Genomic DNA, 15,472 nt, shown 5'->3' with positions numbered 1-15,472 from the left:
GGAGACCTTGTGCTCAAGGTTTCCGTGAGGTTCCGGTCACTCTCCATGAATCACCAGAGGTTTTGGTCACTTGCCTGGAAAGCCTCGACCGAAGAGTGAGCTGCATCTACTCATCAAAGAGGGGAAAATGGGGAAGAGAGAAGGGGTGGAGACAGTTTTAAGAAGTTTAATAAAATTAGCGGGCATTTTACCTTCCGGCGGATCTTTGCTGAAAACTTTAATGAGCCAATAAAAATGGCCGGTCAGCGAAGGCGATTGCCTTCGACTGCCTTGTAAGTAAATAGTGACCCCACTACACTGGCTTCAACCAAACGGCAACCTATTTTTAGTCAAGGCCCGTTTAAAAAAATAATAATCGCAGGAACATAGAAGAAGCCGCGACTACGCGGAAACCACTTTCCACCAATAGGGAGAGTGACCTCTGGGAACCTCACGGAAACCTTGGGTGGGGCGCAAGGTCTCCAGAGGTTTCTGTTCAGGTTTCCTAAGTGGGACAGGGACATAAGACACAAATCCAGTCATTTAATTAATTGATCATTTTGGTTAAATGATAGATCCAAATCCAACATCAACACAAATGTTTGTTATTTTAATAAATGACATCACAAAATAAAGTTGTATTGTTTGTATGATAGTTCTACAATATAAAATTCCTGACATATCATTCATTACTTGTTACAGCAATTTTGCTCCAATTAACATTTCTCCACACTATGAAAACGTCAGTTCCAGCTAAGAGCACACCCATTCCCTGCCCAGTGTGCACAACTTCCAAACTTAAAACAGAATCCCACTCTGTGGTGTCCAATTTGTAGTCATTTGATGACGCTGATGCTTATTACAGGTCACATTACAGATAACGTTGTTCACTATTTTGGGCTTGTACACTCTGGAGTTTAGAAGGATGAGAGGCGATCTCATTGAAACATATAAGATTGTTAAGGGCTTGGACACACTGGAGGCAGGAAACATGTTCCCGATGTTGTGGGAGTCCAGAACCAGGGACCACAGTTTAAGAATAAGGAGTAAACCATTTAGAACGGAGACGAGGAAACACTTTTTCTCACAGAGAGTGGTGAGTCTGTGGAATTCTCTGCCTCAGGTGGAGGCAGGTTCTCTGGATGCTTTCAAGAGAGAGCTAGATAGGGCTCTTAATAGCAGAGTCATGGGATATGGGGAGAAGGCAGGAACAGGGTACTGATTGGGGATGATCAGCCATGATCACATTGAATGGCTCGAAGGGCCAAATAGCCTACTCCTGCACCCATTGTCTATTTACTGCCTCCATCTTTCTTCGATGGTGAATTTACACCGTAACTTAATCAGAAACTCCTGTAAAATACAGTTAGGTCAACATTGCTTTGAATATGCACAGCAGTACGTTGGTTCACAGCAGTAATTTCTCTTCAGCAAAAACTTGTAATGTAAACACATTCTTCAGTGCCCATTATCAGGTAGAAAATTAATCCACAGCTCAAAAAAATGTAAGTGCAGCATTCTAATTAGTTCTAACTATAGTCACAATACCCAACAATTATTGAAATGTATAAAACCAGAAATGTACCAGCTACACATACTGGAAAGCCTTTTCCAATGCTCCAAATCAACAATAGTAATGGACCCCCCACATAATGGCAATTCAGGGGAACAGTAATTCGCCCACACGGAATTCACAAATTTAAAATACACAATAAGCTAACTAAACAAAAACAACAATTGTCATTTTTTGCCAAGGGGTGACATTGTAAAATAAAAAAATTCTTAGGAATGTCCCGCTTTCATAACGCAGGGGTGCATATATTATCAAACCGATGTGCTTAATTTGGAAACCAATATAGCATAATTCTGCAACAAATAAAATAGTCCATAATGATCTCCCAGGCGAAGAGGTGATTTCATTTGTTTTTTCTCACTGTAATGCCTTTGGCTACACCTTTGTTCAAACTAAGAACTGCAAAAAAATTGAATACAAAAAGATACAACAATCAAATTGAAATAAGCAAAGCTGCAAAATAACATGCATTTTATATACTAAATAAATATATCAAACACTGATGTAAATAAGCAGCATACGAAGCATATCTGGAGAAAAGGGATGAGTGATGTTTCAGATCAAGACCTAAACGGGGTTCGGAGGCGAGTGATTATGATATTTGAGCTCCGTGCGTCCTCGAAGGGGCAGAATCTACGTGAACACGTGATTTGATGCCTGCCATCCGGGGCGGGATCCATGTGATAGATGTGGCCCGCCATCCGCTCAGACATATGGCCTGGCCTTTTGGCAGAAAAGGTTGCCAACCCCTGAACTAAGGGAAGGACAGTCTGAAATACATTTGACCATTTTTTTTTGGGGTGGTGCATCAAATCAATTCTGAGCATGTCTAAATGTTCTTTAATGACTTTGCTCCTGCCTCTCCTACTCCTGTTCCTTTAACTCTGGCCTTTCATACAATCCACACTGCCTGCACATGGCAACTGTGCAGTCAGATATTGTGTCCCTAAACTCCAGAAATACTTCTCATCTGTCTATAAATTGTCTATGGTCCTTGATTCAAAATTCTCCTTTAAACCTGTCACTTTGACTATGTGTAAGTTGCTGCTATTCATTTTCTTTCTCTGCATCTGTGTGTTTCTCATATTCTGTATAATTTCCTGTTATAGGCACTATTTAAATGAGTTGTTAATTTGTAGCCAAAAAGTTGTATTTATGCTTTTCATTCTTTCTATTTTTAAATTGGAATATTTTTTTGCAGAAAATTCAACACTAGCAAGAAATATGTTTACAATTATGCATATTTGTCTTTTTTAGTGAATGTGGTTCATAGAAATAAATAGATCCAAGCAAAAACAAGTTATTTGTCCAAACAGTATTTTGAGTTTTACTTGCCACAGTTTCCATTAATCCTGTGTGGACAACCAGTGGACTATAGTAAAATCCATACAAGATTATGCAGGTGGTTTCTATTTACCTTTGCGGAGAGAAGCTGTACTTTGTTGGATCATACTCATTCCAAAGTCGTTCAAATTCTTCTGTAAATGCTTTCACAATATCAGCATCTTTAATTATAATTACATTTTCCTTATTTCTAAAAATGGCCTGCGCACTCCAGTTCAAGGATCCAGTTATAAGAATAGATCCATCAATTAGGGCGAATTTGTGATGCATGTAATTTGTATCCTGATCGTGTCGGACCTCTATACCTGCCATCATAAGAGAAAATAAGAATTAGCAAGATTGCCATTCAGCTTCTCATACCTGGTTTGCCAATCAATAAGATTGTGGCTAATCTTTGGCATCAGTGTCAATTTTGTGCACTAACCCCACATCTCTTCATGTTCTTAATATCAGAAGTATTTTCATCTACATGTGCAAAGTACCCTGAACGTGGTGTCACAGGTAGATCAAGCAGCTTTTGGTACATTAGCCTTCATCAGTCAGGGTAATGCAAATAGAAGTTGGCGAGGCCACACTTAAGAGTACAGTGTTCAGTTTTGGTCATCCTGCTATGGTAAGAATATAATTAAGCTGGAAAGAATGTAGAAAAGATTTATGAGGTTGATGCCCAGACGAGGGAATGAGGGAGATGTTGGGCAGGCTAAGACTTTATTCCCTGGAGAATTTTATAGAATAGTGTATAAAATCATGAGAGGAATAGGTAGGGTGAATGCATGGGGTCTTTTACCCAATGTACGTGAAATTAAAAACAAGAGGACATGTTTAAGGTGAGAGTCAAGATTTAATAGAAATCTGAGGGCCACCTTTTCACTTCGAGGATGATGGGTTTTTGTGTATTTTTACAATAATGTTCAGCACAGAACATTAAAAATGTAATATCTCCACCGTTTCAAGTAGTATGGTGTTAATGTTTTCAGGGATTGTTACTCAAATGTGTAAGAGATAATAGAGATAAAATCAAGTTGATTTAACCAGTTTATATCTCAAAATTATGATTTTGAATACACCAAAAATGACATGCAATGAAATAAAGAGGCAATTTCTACATTAATTTCATTATAATTCAAAACATTTTCAAGTTTGTTGCTTTGCAGAGATGCATGTTTCACAGTAATAAGCAAAACATTTGATGAATTTGGCATTAAGTGCTCTGAATGGCCATATTTCAAAGAGTGTAACGGTGGTTACTCTTGGTGTCCACCCTATTTTAGAGTAACCATCGTTACACCACAATGATAAATTAAGACCAAAGAACTTCAAGGAGATTGAACATTTTCTAGTTTGAAGAACTCAATAGATAATGAAATTATGAGAAGAAAGTAACCTTAATATCAAAATTCTGTAAAAGCTGCTGCATGCCAAAATTAGTGAATATGTTTGGTGTCCACCATCACACGTGTGACACCAGCATTTTGCAGTAGCTATATTTCCATCAAATTATGTACCTGCAGTCTCTTATTCTGTATGGACAATTACTTCCATAAAGTTTATTCAAAACATGAAAGAAATTACAAAAAATACTAGAAGAAACTGGAGCTACTTTCATCTTGGTGTCCACCCTTGGACACTATGTAACGCGCGTAACACATGATTCAGTAGATAACACATCATACTGCATCTGCCCATTCACCCAACCTATCCAAGTCACCCTGCAGCCTCATAGCATCCGCCTTGCAGCTTACACTGCCACGCAGCTTTGTGTCATCCACAAACCTGGAGATATTACATTTAATTCCCTCGAGTAAATCATTAATATATATTGTAAATAACTGGGGTCCCAGCACCGAGCCTTGCGGAACCCCACTGGTCACTGCGTGCCATTCTGAAAGGGGTCCGTTAATTCTTACTCTTTGCTACCTGTCTCCATACCAGTTCTCTATCCATGTCAATACCCTGAAGGGTCTCGAACCGAAACGTCACCCAATCCTTCTCTCCAGAGATGCTGCCTGTCCCGCTGAGTTACTCCAGCTTTTTGTGTCTATCTTCAATAACCTACCCCCAATACCATGCGCTCTAATTTTGCACACTAATCTCTTGTGTGGGACCTTGTCAAAGGCTTTTTGAAAGTCCAGATACACCACATCCACTGGCTCTCTCTTATCCATTCTACTTGTTACATCCTCAAAAAATTCCAGAGGATTAGTCAGGCATGATTTCCCCTGCAGTCCATGCTGACTGACCGATCCGTTTACTGCTCTCCAAATGCGCTGCTTTTACATCTTTAATAATCGACTCAAGCATCTTCCTCACTCCCGATGTGAGGCGAACTGATCTATAATTCCCCGTTTTCTCTCTCTCCCTCCTTTCTTAAAAAGTGGAGTTACTACATCTGGATACAGTCCAGACCATCTTGCAAACTAACCTTCCATCTATTGACTCCATCTACACTTCACACTGCCATGTCAAGGCCAGCAGCATAATCAAGGACCAGTCTCACCCGATCACTCCTTCTTCTCCCCTCTCCCATCAGGCAAGAGGTACAGAAGTTTGAAAACGCATACCTCCGGGGACAGTTTCTTCCTGCTGTTATCAGGCAACTGAACCGTCCTTTCCTCAGCTAGAGAGCAGCCCTGACCTTTCATCTCCCTCATTGGAGACCTCTGTACTATCTTTAATCGGACTTTATCTTGCACTAAATATTATACCCTTTATCCTGTACCTGTACACTGTGGGTGGCTTGATTGCAATCATGCGTAGTCTTTTCGCTGACTGGATAGCACGCAACAAAAGCTTTTCACTGCACCTCATAACCATCTATCTATACATAACTAAAACCCTGATCTTGTGCTCTTCCGGTTTGCACGTTTTTTCTATTTGCGCAAAAACGGTACACGATAGCGCTACGAGTTTCGTTCCGATCGGTGGTATGTTGTAAAAGTTAGCGAGGTTTAAAAATCTTTAAGAGTTCATTCGGAACATCACCATCTTTTTTCCCGCCTCATCACATCTCCACGGGTAAGTTTCGCTCTATTTTAATTTCTCCGCCTGCAGGCGTCCCCCCTGGCTACAGGATGCTGCCCCCCCCCCGGCTGTAGCCGTCCCTGTCCCCAGCTGCAGGACTCTGGCTTCTCCCCCCCACCCCCAGCCACCGCTTGAAGCTGTCCCCAGCTGCAGGATGCTCCCCACCGGTCCCCGCCCCCGATGGGGAGCGGCAGCTGCAGGCCATGTCAGCGGTGGGCCATGGCAACAGCAGGCCGTGGCATCGCCCCCTCCCCCCCTCCACTGGCTGCAGGATGCTCCCGATCGCCCCCCGCCCGTAGCCGTCCCCCTCCCCCAGCTGCAGGACGCTCCCCGCCTGAAGCCTTCCCCTGGCTGCAGAACGCTCTCCACCGGCCCCCACCTGAAGCGGTCCCCCTCCCCCGGCTACAGAATGCTTCCGCTTGAAGCTATGCCTGGTCCAGCTGCAGCCCGTTCGGCCCACAACACTGTACTAGCCGTCAAGAAAGCCTCGCCGCCCTCCCCCACCGGCCTCCGACAGCCCCGCTGGAATCCGTCCCCCTCTCCCACCGCCCCACGACAGCCACCGCCTGAAGCCGCCCCCTTCCCCCTCTGCAGAACGCAACAAGAGACGCAACAAGAAAGAATGGACTAAATAAATCTCATCTTTAGCATTTAAATTGTTGTTATATTTTAAGTTATTCACATTTTAAGCTTTAATAAATCCCTTTTCCACTTGCCGTGCCCGTCAGATGCGCCTGCGCAGTAATACCCACGTGTTCTACGTCACAATGGGAACCCAATGGGCGGGAATGGCTGCTCCGCCCGGAGAGCCGCTAAGAGTGGATGGGGGGGGGGGGGGGGGGGGGGGGGGATGGTGTGTGGATCAGGGGCGTCACAACGGGAACGCGTCAGCCGCGCCTATGCAGTTGGGGGCTATGCGTGAGTGGTGGAATATTGCGTTTGGGGTCCAGGCCTTCCGTGTGACAATGGGTCCCACTTCGTCTAGTAATAAACTAAATCAAATTACCCCTTTCGCATTTAATGTTAAGATGCTATTTCCTGCTTTAACTATGTGCTGAAACTACTATGCCCTAGAACACAAAAGATATTTCTTCGGACACAAAAAGCTGGAGTAACTCAGCAGGTCAGACAGCATCTCTGGAAAAAAGGAATAGGTGATGTTTCGGGTCAAGTATGAGAGTCAGGGGAAAGGGAAATTAGAGATATAGAGGGTGATTAAGAGACATAGACAAGTGTGTGAAAGACATGCAAAAAAGTAACGATGATCAAGGAAACAGTCCATAGTTAACTGATATTTCTGTACTTTGCTCATCTGCAATCTTTCTCCACATAGAAGAGTTTTTACCTACTTTGTCTATAATCACCATTATGCCTCCCTACATCCTCCTCGCAGCTCACACTGCCACCTAGCTTTGTATCACCTGCAAACTTGGATATTTTCATAACATCTGCTCATCCAAATTGATTGTGAACACCAATTTCTTTGTTTGCAGCCTTGCAACCCAAACATGACCTCTGTATTACTTAAGTGATCTTTAGTCTAGTGCAACTTTTTACCTCCAGCACTGTGCATTTTAATTTAATATCTTGTGTCACACTTAGAAAATGCCTTATAAGAGTCCAAATACACAAAATCTCGTTCACCTTTATCTGTTCCAATAGTTACAAATGTAAAAAAATCCCAGATTATTAAGCATCATTTCTTATACATAAATTCACATTCACTTTACTCAATCCTATTCTTATTTTTTAAGTGACTTAACTAATAGATTCCAGCATTTTTCCTATTCAGGTTGTCGGATGAACTTGTCTATAGGTCCCCTTTTCTCTCCCTTTCTTTTATTTGGTATCCTACAATCTGTGGAAACTATTCTAGAATCAATGGAAGCTTGGAAGACAATGTTCAGTGCACAATGGCAACATGCCTTTCCACCCAACCCACCCATTCCGTCCAAGAAGCCCCCATCTAAGCTAATCCCCATATTTGGCCCATATCCAACTAAAACGTACCCTATCCTATACGAAGGATGTTATTAAGCTGGAAAGTGTAGAGGAGAAGTCTGAAGAAGGGTATCGACCCGAAACGTCACCCATTCCTTCTCTCCTGAGATGCTGCCTGACCCGCTGAGTTACTCCAATATTTTGTGTCTAACTTTGATTTAAACCAGCATCTGCAGCTCTTTCCTACACAGATTTATGAGGATGTTGCCAGGACTTGAAGACCTAAGCTAACTAATTCATTTTACTTCCTTATTTGTACTACCCCCTTTGTTCTACAGTATTTCTGGAAGATTGCGTCTTTTGTGAAGCCAGGTACAAATTATTCGTTCTATTACTCTGCTATGCCCATATTCCTCTTAATGTGATATAGCTCAATCTAAACCAAAACAAAAAAAATACTATGAAGGTATGAGGAGTGAGTTTGCTGTGACTGATTGGAAAAAATACAACACAAATAGTGGTCCATCCATGGCCAAGAGGAGAATTATAAAGATTTTCTGTTAAAACAACAGAAAATGATTATAAAATTTGCCAAAAAATACAGGAGGCCCACAAATTGGGATCTAAGGACTGTTTTATAAATTTCCCTGAATGTTAACAATGCATTTGCTCTCACTGGCCTATTCTTTTTTTTTATACAAAAATAGTGAAATTCAGTTTTTATATTTCTCACTGGTTTACACTCATTTAAAAAAAATAAAAATTCTGGCAACTGAATACGTTTTTTCTGTAGGTTTGGCACTCTTTAATCTATTCTATAGCCCTACCAAATTTCTAGTAATGTCTTTTTGCCTTAAGGAACATATATTTGCAATGATAGATTTCTGTAAGTGTAAAGTTACTGTCATGATAGCCATCCCCCCCTCATAACTTCATACCTCATACCTTCCATTCGCACCATTAATGCCCTTATTTCACCCTTAAAGAATCCCCAATGTTTGTTGTGCCCCCACCCCGACTGCTACTTAGCACCACCCAAATAGATTCTAATTCTACACAGGAATCTTCCAAAGGTGTTTTGTTTCCTGCTCTACTATTCATTCCATTGCAACAGCATTATAATATCTCCCTTTCCTTCTTTAATAAAATGTAACAATCTACTGGACGAACTCGGACAGTCGAGCAGGTTTTAAGGCCATGCTGGCTTTGGGCACTGCAGAAAGCCCAGCGTGCGGGAGGCTCCGGGCCGGTAAATAGACATTTAGTTTGGGAGGAGCTGGCCAGGCACTGCGTGGCGGCTGCAGTGGAGAGCTGGGGTGGGATCTAGTGATCGGACCGTTGACAACAGGCTTGGCTCAAGGCCCGCGCCACTCACGTGCCTTCCTGAATGTGCCCACTTGCGAACTGGCCAGCGCCATGTAGTCGGAGTCGGTGATAACACGCCGTGCGCAACCAACACCGAGCCGCTCAGGTTCAGGCTGGGGATGGTGAAGACGCAGACGTCGAGCGAACGGCGAGCGCTGAGCAGCAGGCTGACCATGCAACCCAGGGCCGCATTCACAGGCCTACCAACTGCCCGACTGACCCTTCGCAGCAGTCACCGGCCTTCCGACAGCCCGACTGACCCCTCGCAGAATCCACCGGCCTACCAACTGCCCGACCGACCCCTCGCAGCACTCACCGGCCTTCCGACAGCCCGACCGACCCTTCGCAGCACTCACCGGCCTTCCGACAGCCCGACCAACCCCTCGCAGCATCCACCGGCGTACTAATTGCCCGACCGACCCCTCGCAGCATCCGCCAGCCCACCAACTGCCTGACAGACCTCGTAGTACTTACCGGCCTTCCGAACACTCTCACCATCCACCAGCGGACCGACAGCCCAACCGATCCTCCACAGCATCCATCGGCCTACCGACAAGCCCGACCGACTGACCCTAACCCTGACCCTAATCCTAGCTGTACATTTGTTATTTATCATTTTTATTTAACAGTTCACATCATAACTTTATAAAGATAAATCAATTGAAAATCAAAATGATCAGCAAGGTGAGCATTACCTTTATTCCTTGGAAACCTTGCTATTGCTATTAATGTTATGATGAGGCAGCCATGATCCCAGGTTCCTCGCTGCCTAGCGACCATAAAACAAAGCGCGGGATTGGTCAATTTGCGTCCAACCTCAATGTCAAATGTGCATTGATTGGACAATTACTACTCTGAAAATTGGAAGTTTTTGTCATATTTAAACAAAATGTGCAGGTTTTGGTCTTGATGAGTTTCAGGTATGATTTATATAATATTTTTACACAATATGTTAAAAATTCAGGTAGTTCCGTGAGTTGGGTCACGAACCTGAACGATAAAGTTCCTCAGCCCACAGCCTAAGTTCCTGCAGCCCCCACCTTACCTCTTTCTACCAGCCACATTCCCTTCATACTCTCTGCCCTGTTCAGAAATGTCGACCATCTATCTCACTGTCTCCACAGATGCTGCCTTACCTACTGAGTTCCACCAGCATATTATTTATTTGCTCTGTCTTCTCTCCAGTGGTATCACATACTTCCAGTTGTGTGGTACTAGAACTACATATTTGCTATTTTGTATTGTGTGCCTCAGTCATTAAAGTATACTTTAAGCATGTATTCTTTCTCCTCAGCCACCTTCCTTCTATCCCAGTATCTAAGAATGTTTTAAGTCTCCAGTTCTTCTATACATCTTACTATGCTGCATTCTGCATTCTCTTGCCTTGTTTAATTTCCCAAAATACATTGCCTAACCTTTCGACGGCAGATAAAAATGCAGGATAAATCAGCGGGTGAGGTAGCATCTATGGAGCGAAGGAATAGGTGACGTTTCGGGTCGAGACCCTTCGTCAGACGGGTCTTTAGTTTGGGACAAAGATTATAGAGCTCCTCTATAATCTTTGGTTTGGGAGGTGCCGGCCAGGCACTGCGTGGCGGCTGCAGTGGAGAGTTGGGGTGGGACCCAGTGACCGGACCATCGACAACAGGCTTGGCTCGAAGCCCGCGACACTCACCTGCTTTCCTGAATGTGCCCACTTGCGAGCTGGCCAGCGCCATGTAGTCGGAGTCGGTGATAACACGGACGCGCACGCCGCGCTCGTATGCAACCAGCACCGAGCCGCTCAGGTCCAGGCTGGAGATGGTGAAGACGCAGACGTCGATGGAACGGCGAGCGCTGAGCAACAGGCGTGCCATGCGGCTCAGGGCGCTCTCCCGGTGCGGCAACGGGCAGTCGCAGCGTCCGGGGCTCGCCAGCAACAGTGGCCGCACGCAGGTCACCGGCGCCGGGAAGAACAGCACCCTGGGCTGTTGCTCACGGACCCACTTCAGGTATCGGAACAGGTAGTAAAGTCCCTCGGCTGTGAGCACCAGGCCGACCGTCGCCACCAGGCCTCGCCAGACCGAGTGACTCGAGCTCATCTTCGCCTCGCCCTCAGCAACGGCCGTAACCACGTGCCGCGCGCCAAAACAATCGCGCACTGAGCACCATGACGTCAAACGTCACCTGCTGCCCCCAGGCTCCATCTACACCTTTTATCCTCTCATTATCCGTCTCTGCCTCTCATCCATCACCCCCCTCCTCCACCTGGTTCCATCTGAAGCCAGCCAGCCTGCCTGCCTCACCCCCTCCCTCAACTGCTCCATCTGCTCATCACCTTCCTTCTCACTAGTTCCACCCAAAGATACTAGAGGAGCAAGATGCGCCACTCAGCGAAAAAGACGTAGTATCACATGTGTGATTGTCGACGCCATTTTACCGGTCTGCCCACACGCTGTCCGTGAGGCTGAGGTTGGGAAATGGGTGAGGATAGAAGCAAAAAGCCCCCCGTGAGAAATGGTATTTAACTCGGAAATTGAGGATAGATAAAAGCTGGAGTAACTCAGCAGGACAGGCAGCGCAGCGACTCTGGAGAGAAGACCCTTCTTCAGACTAAACTGAACTCTCGTCGGTAAGAGTACTTGTGATTGTCTGCAGAAGGGTCTCGACCAGAAACGCAACCCTCTCCCCAGAGCCCCTGCCCGTCCCGCTGAGCCACCCCAGCGGGACTCCCTCTCTCCCTGTCTCTCTGTGCCCCTGTCTCTCTGTGCCACTCTCTCTCCCTCCCTCTCTCTCTCTCTCTGTCTCTGCCCCATCTGCCTTTCTCTCTCTTCCTCCCCCCTCTCTCTCTGCCTGAGTTGGCAGCCCTGCGTACGCCGGCCGAGACGCTGCGTACGCCCTCAATGCGCCTGCAGGCATTGCAAGATTTTTCAAGCGACCACGTTTGGTCGCGCTAGACGCATGCAATCGCATGCTGGTGGGGATAGGTCCTTAACTTGCCTCTCACACACAGGCACGCACAAACACACATTGATATAAATATATATATAAGTTAAATTTCTTTTTTTTTTTTGCACAGTGTGTGTTAAAGCAATACAAGGGAAGCTGCACAACACAATGCAAGGGAAACTACGCAAAGGTAGCGGCTGTGACTGAGAATGTGACTGAGGTCGGCCGGCTTCACCCTCTGCAGCGCTGCATCAATACGCGGCTCATGCGAGTTATTTCCCCAGTCTATATCCGATGCATTTGCAACGTGGTCCCAGCTCCTCCGGCCACAAACTCCAAAAACGTACGGGTTTGTAGGTTAATTGGCTTGGTATAAATGTAAATTGTCCCCAGCGTGTGTGGAATAGTGCGGGGATCGCTAGTCGGCGTGGACACGGTGGGCCACAGGGTTCTTTCCACACTGTATCTCTAAACTAAACTTAGAACTAGTGTGTGAACGGGTGATCGATGGTCAGTCAGGATTAGGTGGGCCGAAGGGCCGGTTTCTGTGCTAAAAACAAACAATGCTGTTATTGGAGTTGCCATGGAACTACCCCCTCTCCTTGTGCCTTCAACCTCCCAAAGTGCAACATTGCACTCTTGCTCAGATTAAACTCCATCTGCCATTTCTCCGAGAGAACGTGCAAACTCCGTACAGACAGCACCCGTAGCCAAGATCGAACCTGGGTCTCTCGCACTCTAAGGCTTTAGTTCAATCGCTACGCTACACTAATGCAGAGAAGCTTCGCTGGTCAGCGCGGACACGGTGGGCTGAAGGGCCTGTTTCTATGATGTACCTCTAAACTAAACACATACCTAGTGTGAACAGGTGATCATTGGTCATCGCGGACTCGGTGGGCTGAAGGGCCTGTTTCCACGCTGTATCTGCACTGTATCTCTAAACTAAACTAAACTGACCCATTGAGTGACTCCAGCTTTTTATGTCGATCATTGGTTTCAGCCACCATCTGCGGTTCCTTCTACAACTAAATTCACCCTCTCAACCGTAAACCCTCGTGATAACACCACTTTATGACAGATTTTAATTCTGTCGGACGGGCCTGCCGACTAATGTCGATGCTCCCTTGCCACTTCTCTGTCTGATATGAATATTGATTTCTCTAACTTCAAGTAACCCCTGCGTTCCCCCTCTCTCCATCCCTCCCCCACCCAAGTCGCACCAACTTCTCATTATCACATAGTAAACCGCTAACAACGGCCTGCTTCCTTTACCATTGTGAGCTTTTTTGCATCTTTCATTCATTTGTTTTATATCTCTCTACATCACCGTCCATATCTCTCATTTCCCTCTCCCCTGATTCTCAGTCTGAAGAAGGGCCTCGACCCGAAACGTCACCCATTGCTCCTCTGGAGATATGCTGCCCGTCCTGCTGAGTTACTCCAGCCCTTTGTGTCTAACCCCCCCAGATCCGCTGAGTTACTCCAGCCCTTTGTGTCTACCCCCCCCCCCCCCCAGATCCACTGAGTTCCTCCAGCATTTGTTTTCTCGATGAATAAAGGGAGTGTTATGCACCCTCAGCTTTGGGGAACTCTGCGATACATTTCCCTTCATTCTGTGAAAGAACATTTTCATTTTTAGCACTAAATTTCCTCACAACTTCTGTCTACTTTCTCATATATCAAGAGGTCGTTGGGCCGCTCGAGTTTCTGCCACTTCATAAGTTATAGTGATAATGGTAATATAGCGAGCAAACTCAATGCGAGCATATATGTCTATAGGGCTTATATACACAAACAGGGATATAATGTTGAGGCTCTATAAGGCGCTGGTAAGGCTGTTTTTGGAATATGGTGAGTAATTTAGGGCACCGTATCTGAGGAAGGATGACTCTTAAGATAGTCCAGAGGAGGCTTACAAGAATGATCCCAGGAATCAGTACACTAACCGATGATAAGCGTTTGTTAGCACTGGGCCTGTACTCGCTGGAGTTTAGAAGAATGAGGGGGGGACCTCATTTAAACATACAGATTAGTGAAAGACTTGGATAGAGTGGATGTGGAGAGGATGTTTCCACAAATGGGAGAGTCTAGGTCATATCCCACCACCTGCTCCCTCGACCCTCTCCCCACTCCCCTGTTGAAGTCCTGCCTCCCCGTACTCTGCCCCTACCTCACTAATCTCTTCAACTCCTCATTGTCCCAAGGAATTGTCCCCTCCGCTTTCAAAACTGCTGCCGTTACACCAATCTTAAAGAAACCTGGTCTTGATCCCTCCTCTCTCATTAACTACCGCCCAATCTCAAACCTCCCCTTCCTTTCAAAAACCCTGGAGCGTATCGTTGCGTCACAACTTCATTCCCACCTCCTTGCGTATAACCTACTTGAACCCCTCCAATCTGGCTTTCGCCCCCTCCATAGCACAGAAACTGCTCTCCTCAAAGTCCTCAACGACCTCCTCACCTCTGCTGACACTGGTTCCCTCAACATCCTCATCCTCCTCGACCTGAGCGCAGCCTTCGATACAGTGAACCATAACATCCTGCTCACCAGACTCAAGGACCTCGGCATTGAAGGCTCTGCACTCAGCTGGCTCCGTTCCTACCTTTCCAACAGATCCCACTTCATCTCTCTCCACAACCACACCTCTGCTACAGCCGCAGTCACTCAAGGCGTTCCCCAAGGCTCCGTACTCGGCCCCCTCCTCTTCATCATCTACATCCTCCCCCTTGGTCAGATACTCCGCCACTTCAATCTGGACTTCCACTGTTACGCTGATGACACCCAGATTTACCTTGGCACCAAATCCCCCCACAACCCCCCCCCTCTCCCATATCAACTCCTGTTTGTCAGCAATAAAAACCTGGATGCAACATAATTTCCTCAAACTCAACAGCGATAAGACAGAATTTCTCCTCATAGGCTCCAAAGCCACACTTAGCAAAATCAATAACCCCACTCTCACCATCGACGGCACCACTGTCTCCCCATCTCCCCAGGCCCGCAACCTTGGCGTGATCTTTGATTCCACCCTCTCCCTTGAGCCTCACATCCGCCATGTCATTAAAACCTCCTTCTTTCATCTCCGCAACATCGCCAAACTCAGACCCTCTCTCACACCGCCTGCTGCTGAAAGACTCATCCATGCCTTCATCTCCTCCCGACTGGACTATTGCAACTCACTTCTCCTTGGCATCAGCTCCACCTACATCAACCGACTCCAACTGGTCCAGAACGCAGCCGCCCGACTCATCACCCACACCAAATCCTGGCATCACATCACTCCAGTCCTCAAAAAACTTCACTGGCTTCCCGTCTCCCACC

At 45.9% G+C, this 15,472-nt stretch overlaps 1 protein-coding gene across 1 annotated transcript; it reads right to left on the bottom strand.

Moving 5' to 3' along the window:
* Positions 1 to 569: 569 nt before the first annotated feature.
* Positions 570 to 11,449, bottom strand: pld6 (phospholipase D family member 6). The gene is made up of 3 exons (XM_033040771.1): positions 10,899 to 11,449; positions 2,970 to 3,201; positions 570 to 1,951 (listed from the first exon to the last, which is right to left on the bottom strand). Exons 1-3 carry the CDS (start codon positions 11,302 to 11,304, stop codon positions 1,945 to 1,947), a joined length of 645 nt encoding a protein of 214 aa, XP_032896662.1. The 5' UTR covers positions 11,305 to 11,449; the 3' UTR covers positions 570 to 1,944.
* Positions 11,450 to 15,472: the final 4,023 nt, after the last annotated feature.

The sequence above is a fragment of the Amblyraja radiata genome, chromosome 22 (genome assembly GCF_010909765.2).
Source record: "Amblyraja radiata isolate CabotCenter1 chromosome 22, sAmbRad1.1.pri, whole genome shotgun sequence".
NCBI lineage: Eukaryota > Metazoa > Chordata > Chondrichthyes > Rajiformes > Rajidae > Amblyraja > Amblyraja radiata.
The sequence above is the reverse complement of the archived record's forward strand: the minus strand, read 5'-3'. Positions and strand labels throughout refer to the sequence as shown.

What these genes read in the sequence shown, in the direction of transcription:
- pld6 (XM_033040771.1), bottom strand. Translation starts at nt 11,304, where the DNA reads ATGAGCTCGAGTCACTCGGTCTGGCGAGGCCTGGTGGCGACGGTCGGC. An exon ending in GGGCACATTCAGGAAAGCAG is followed by an intron (nt 3,202 to 10,898) that starts GTGAGTGTCGCG and finishes TTATGATGGCAG; the next exon opens with GTATAGAGGTCCGACACGAT.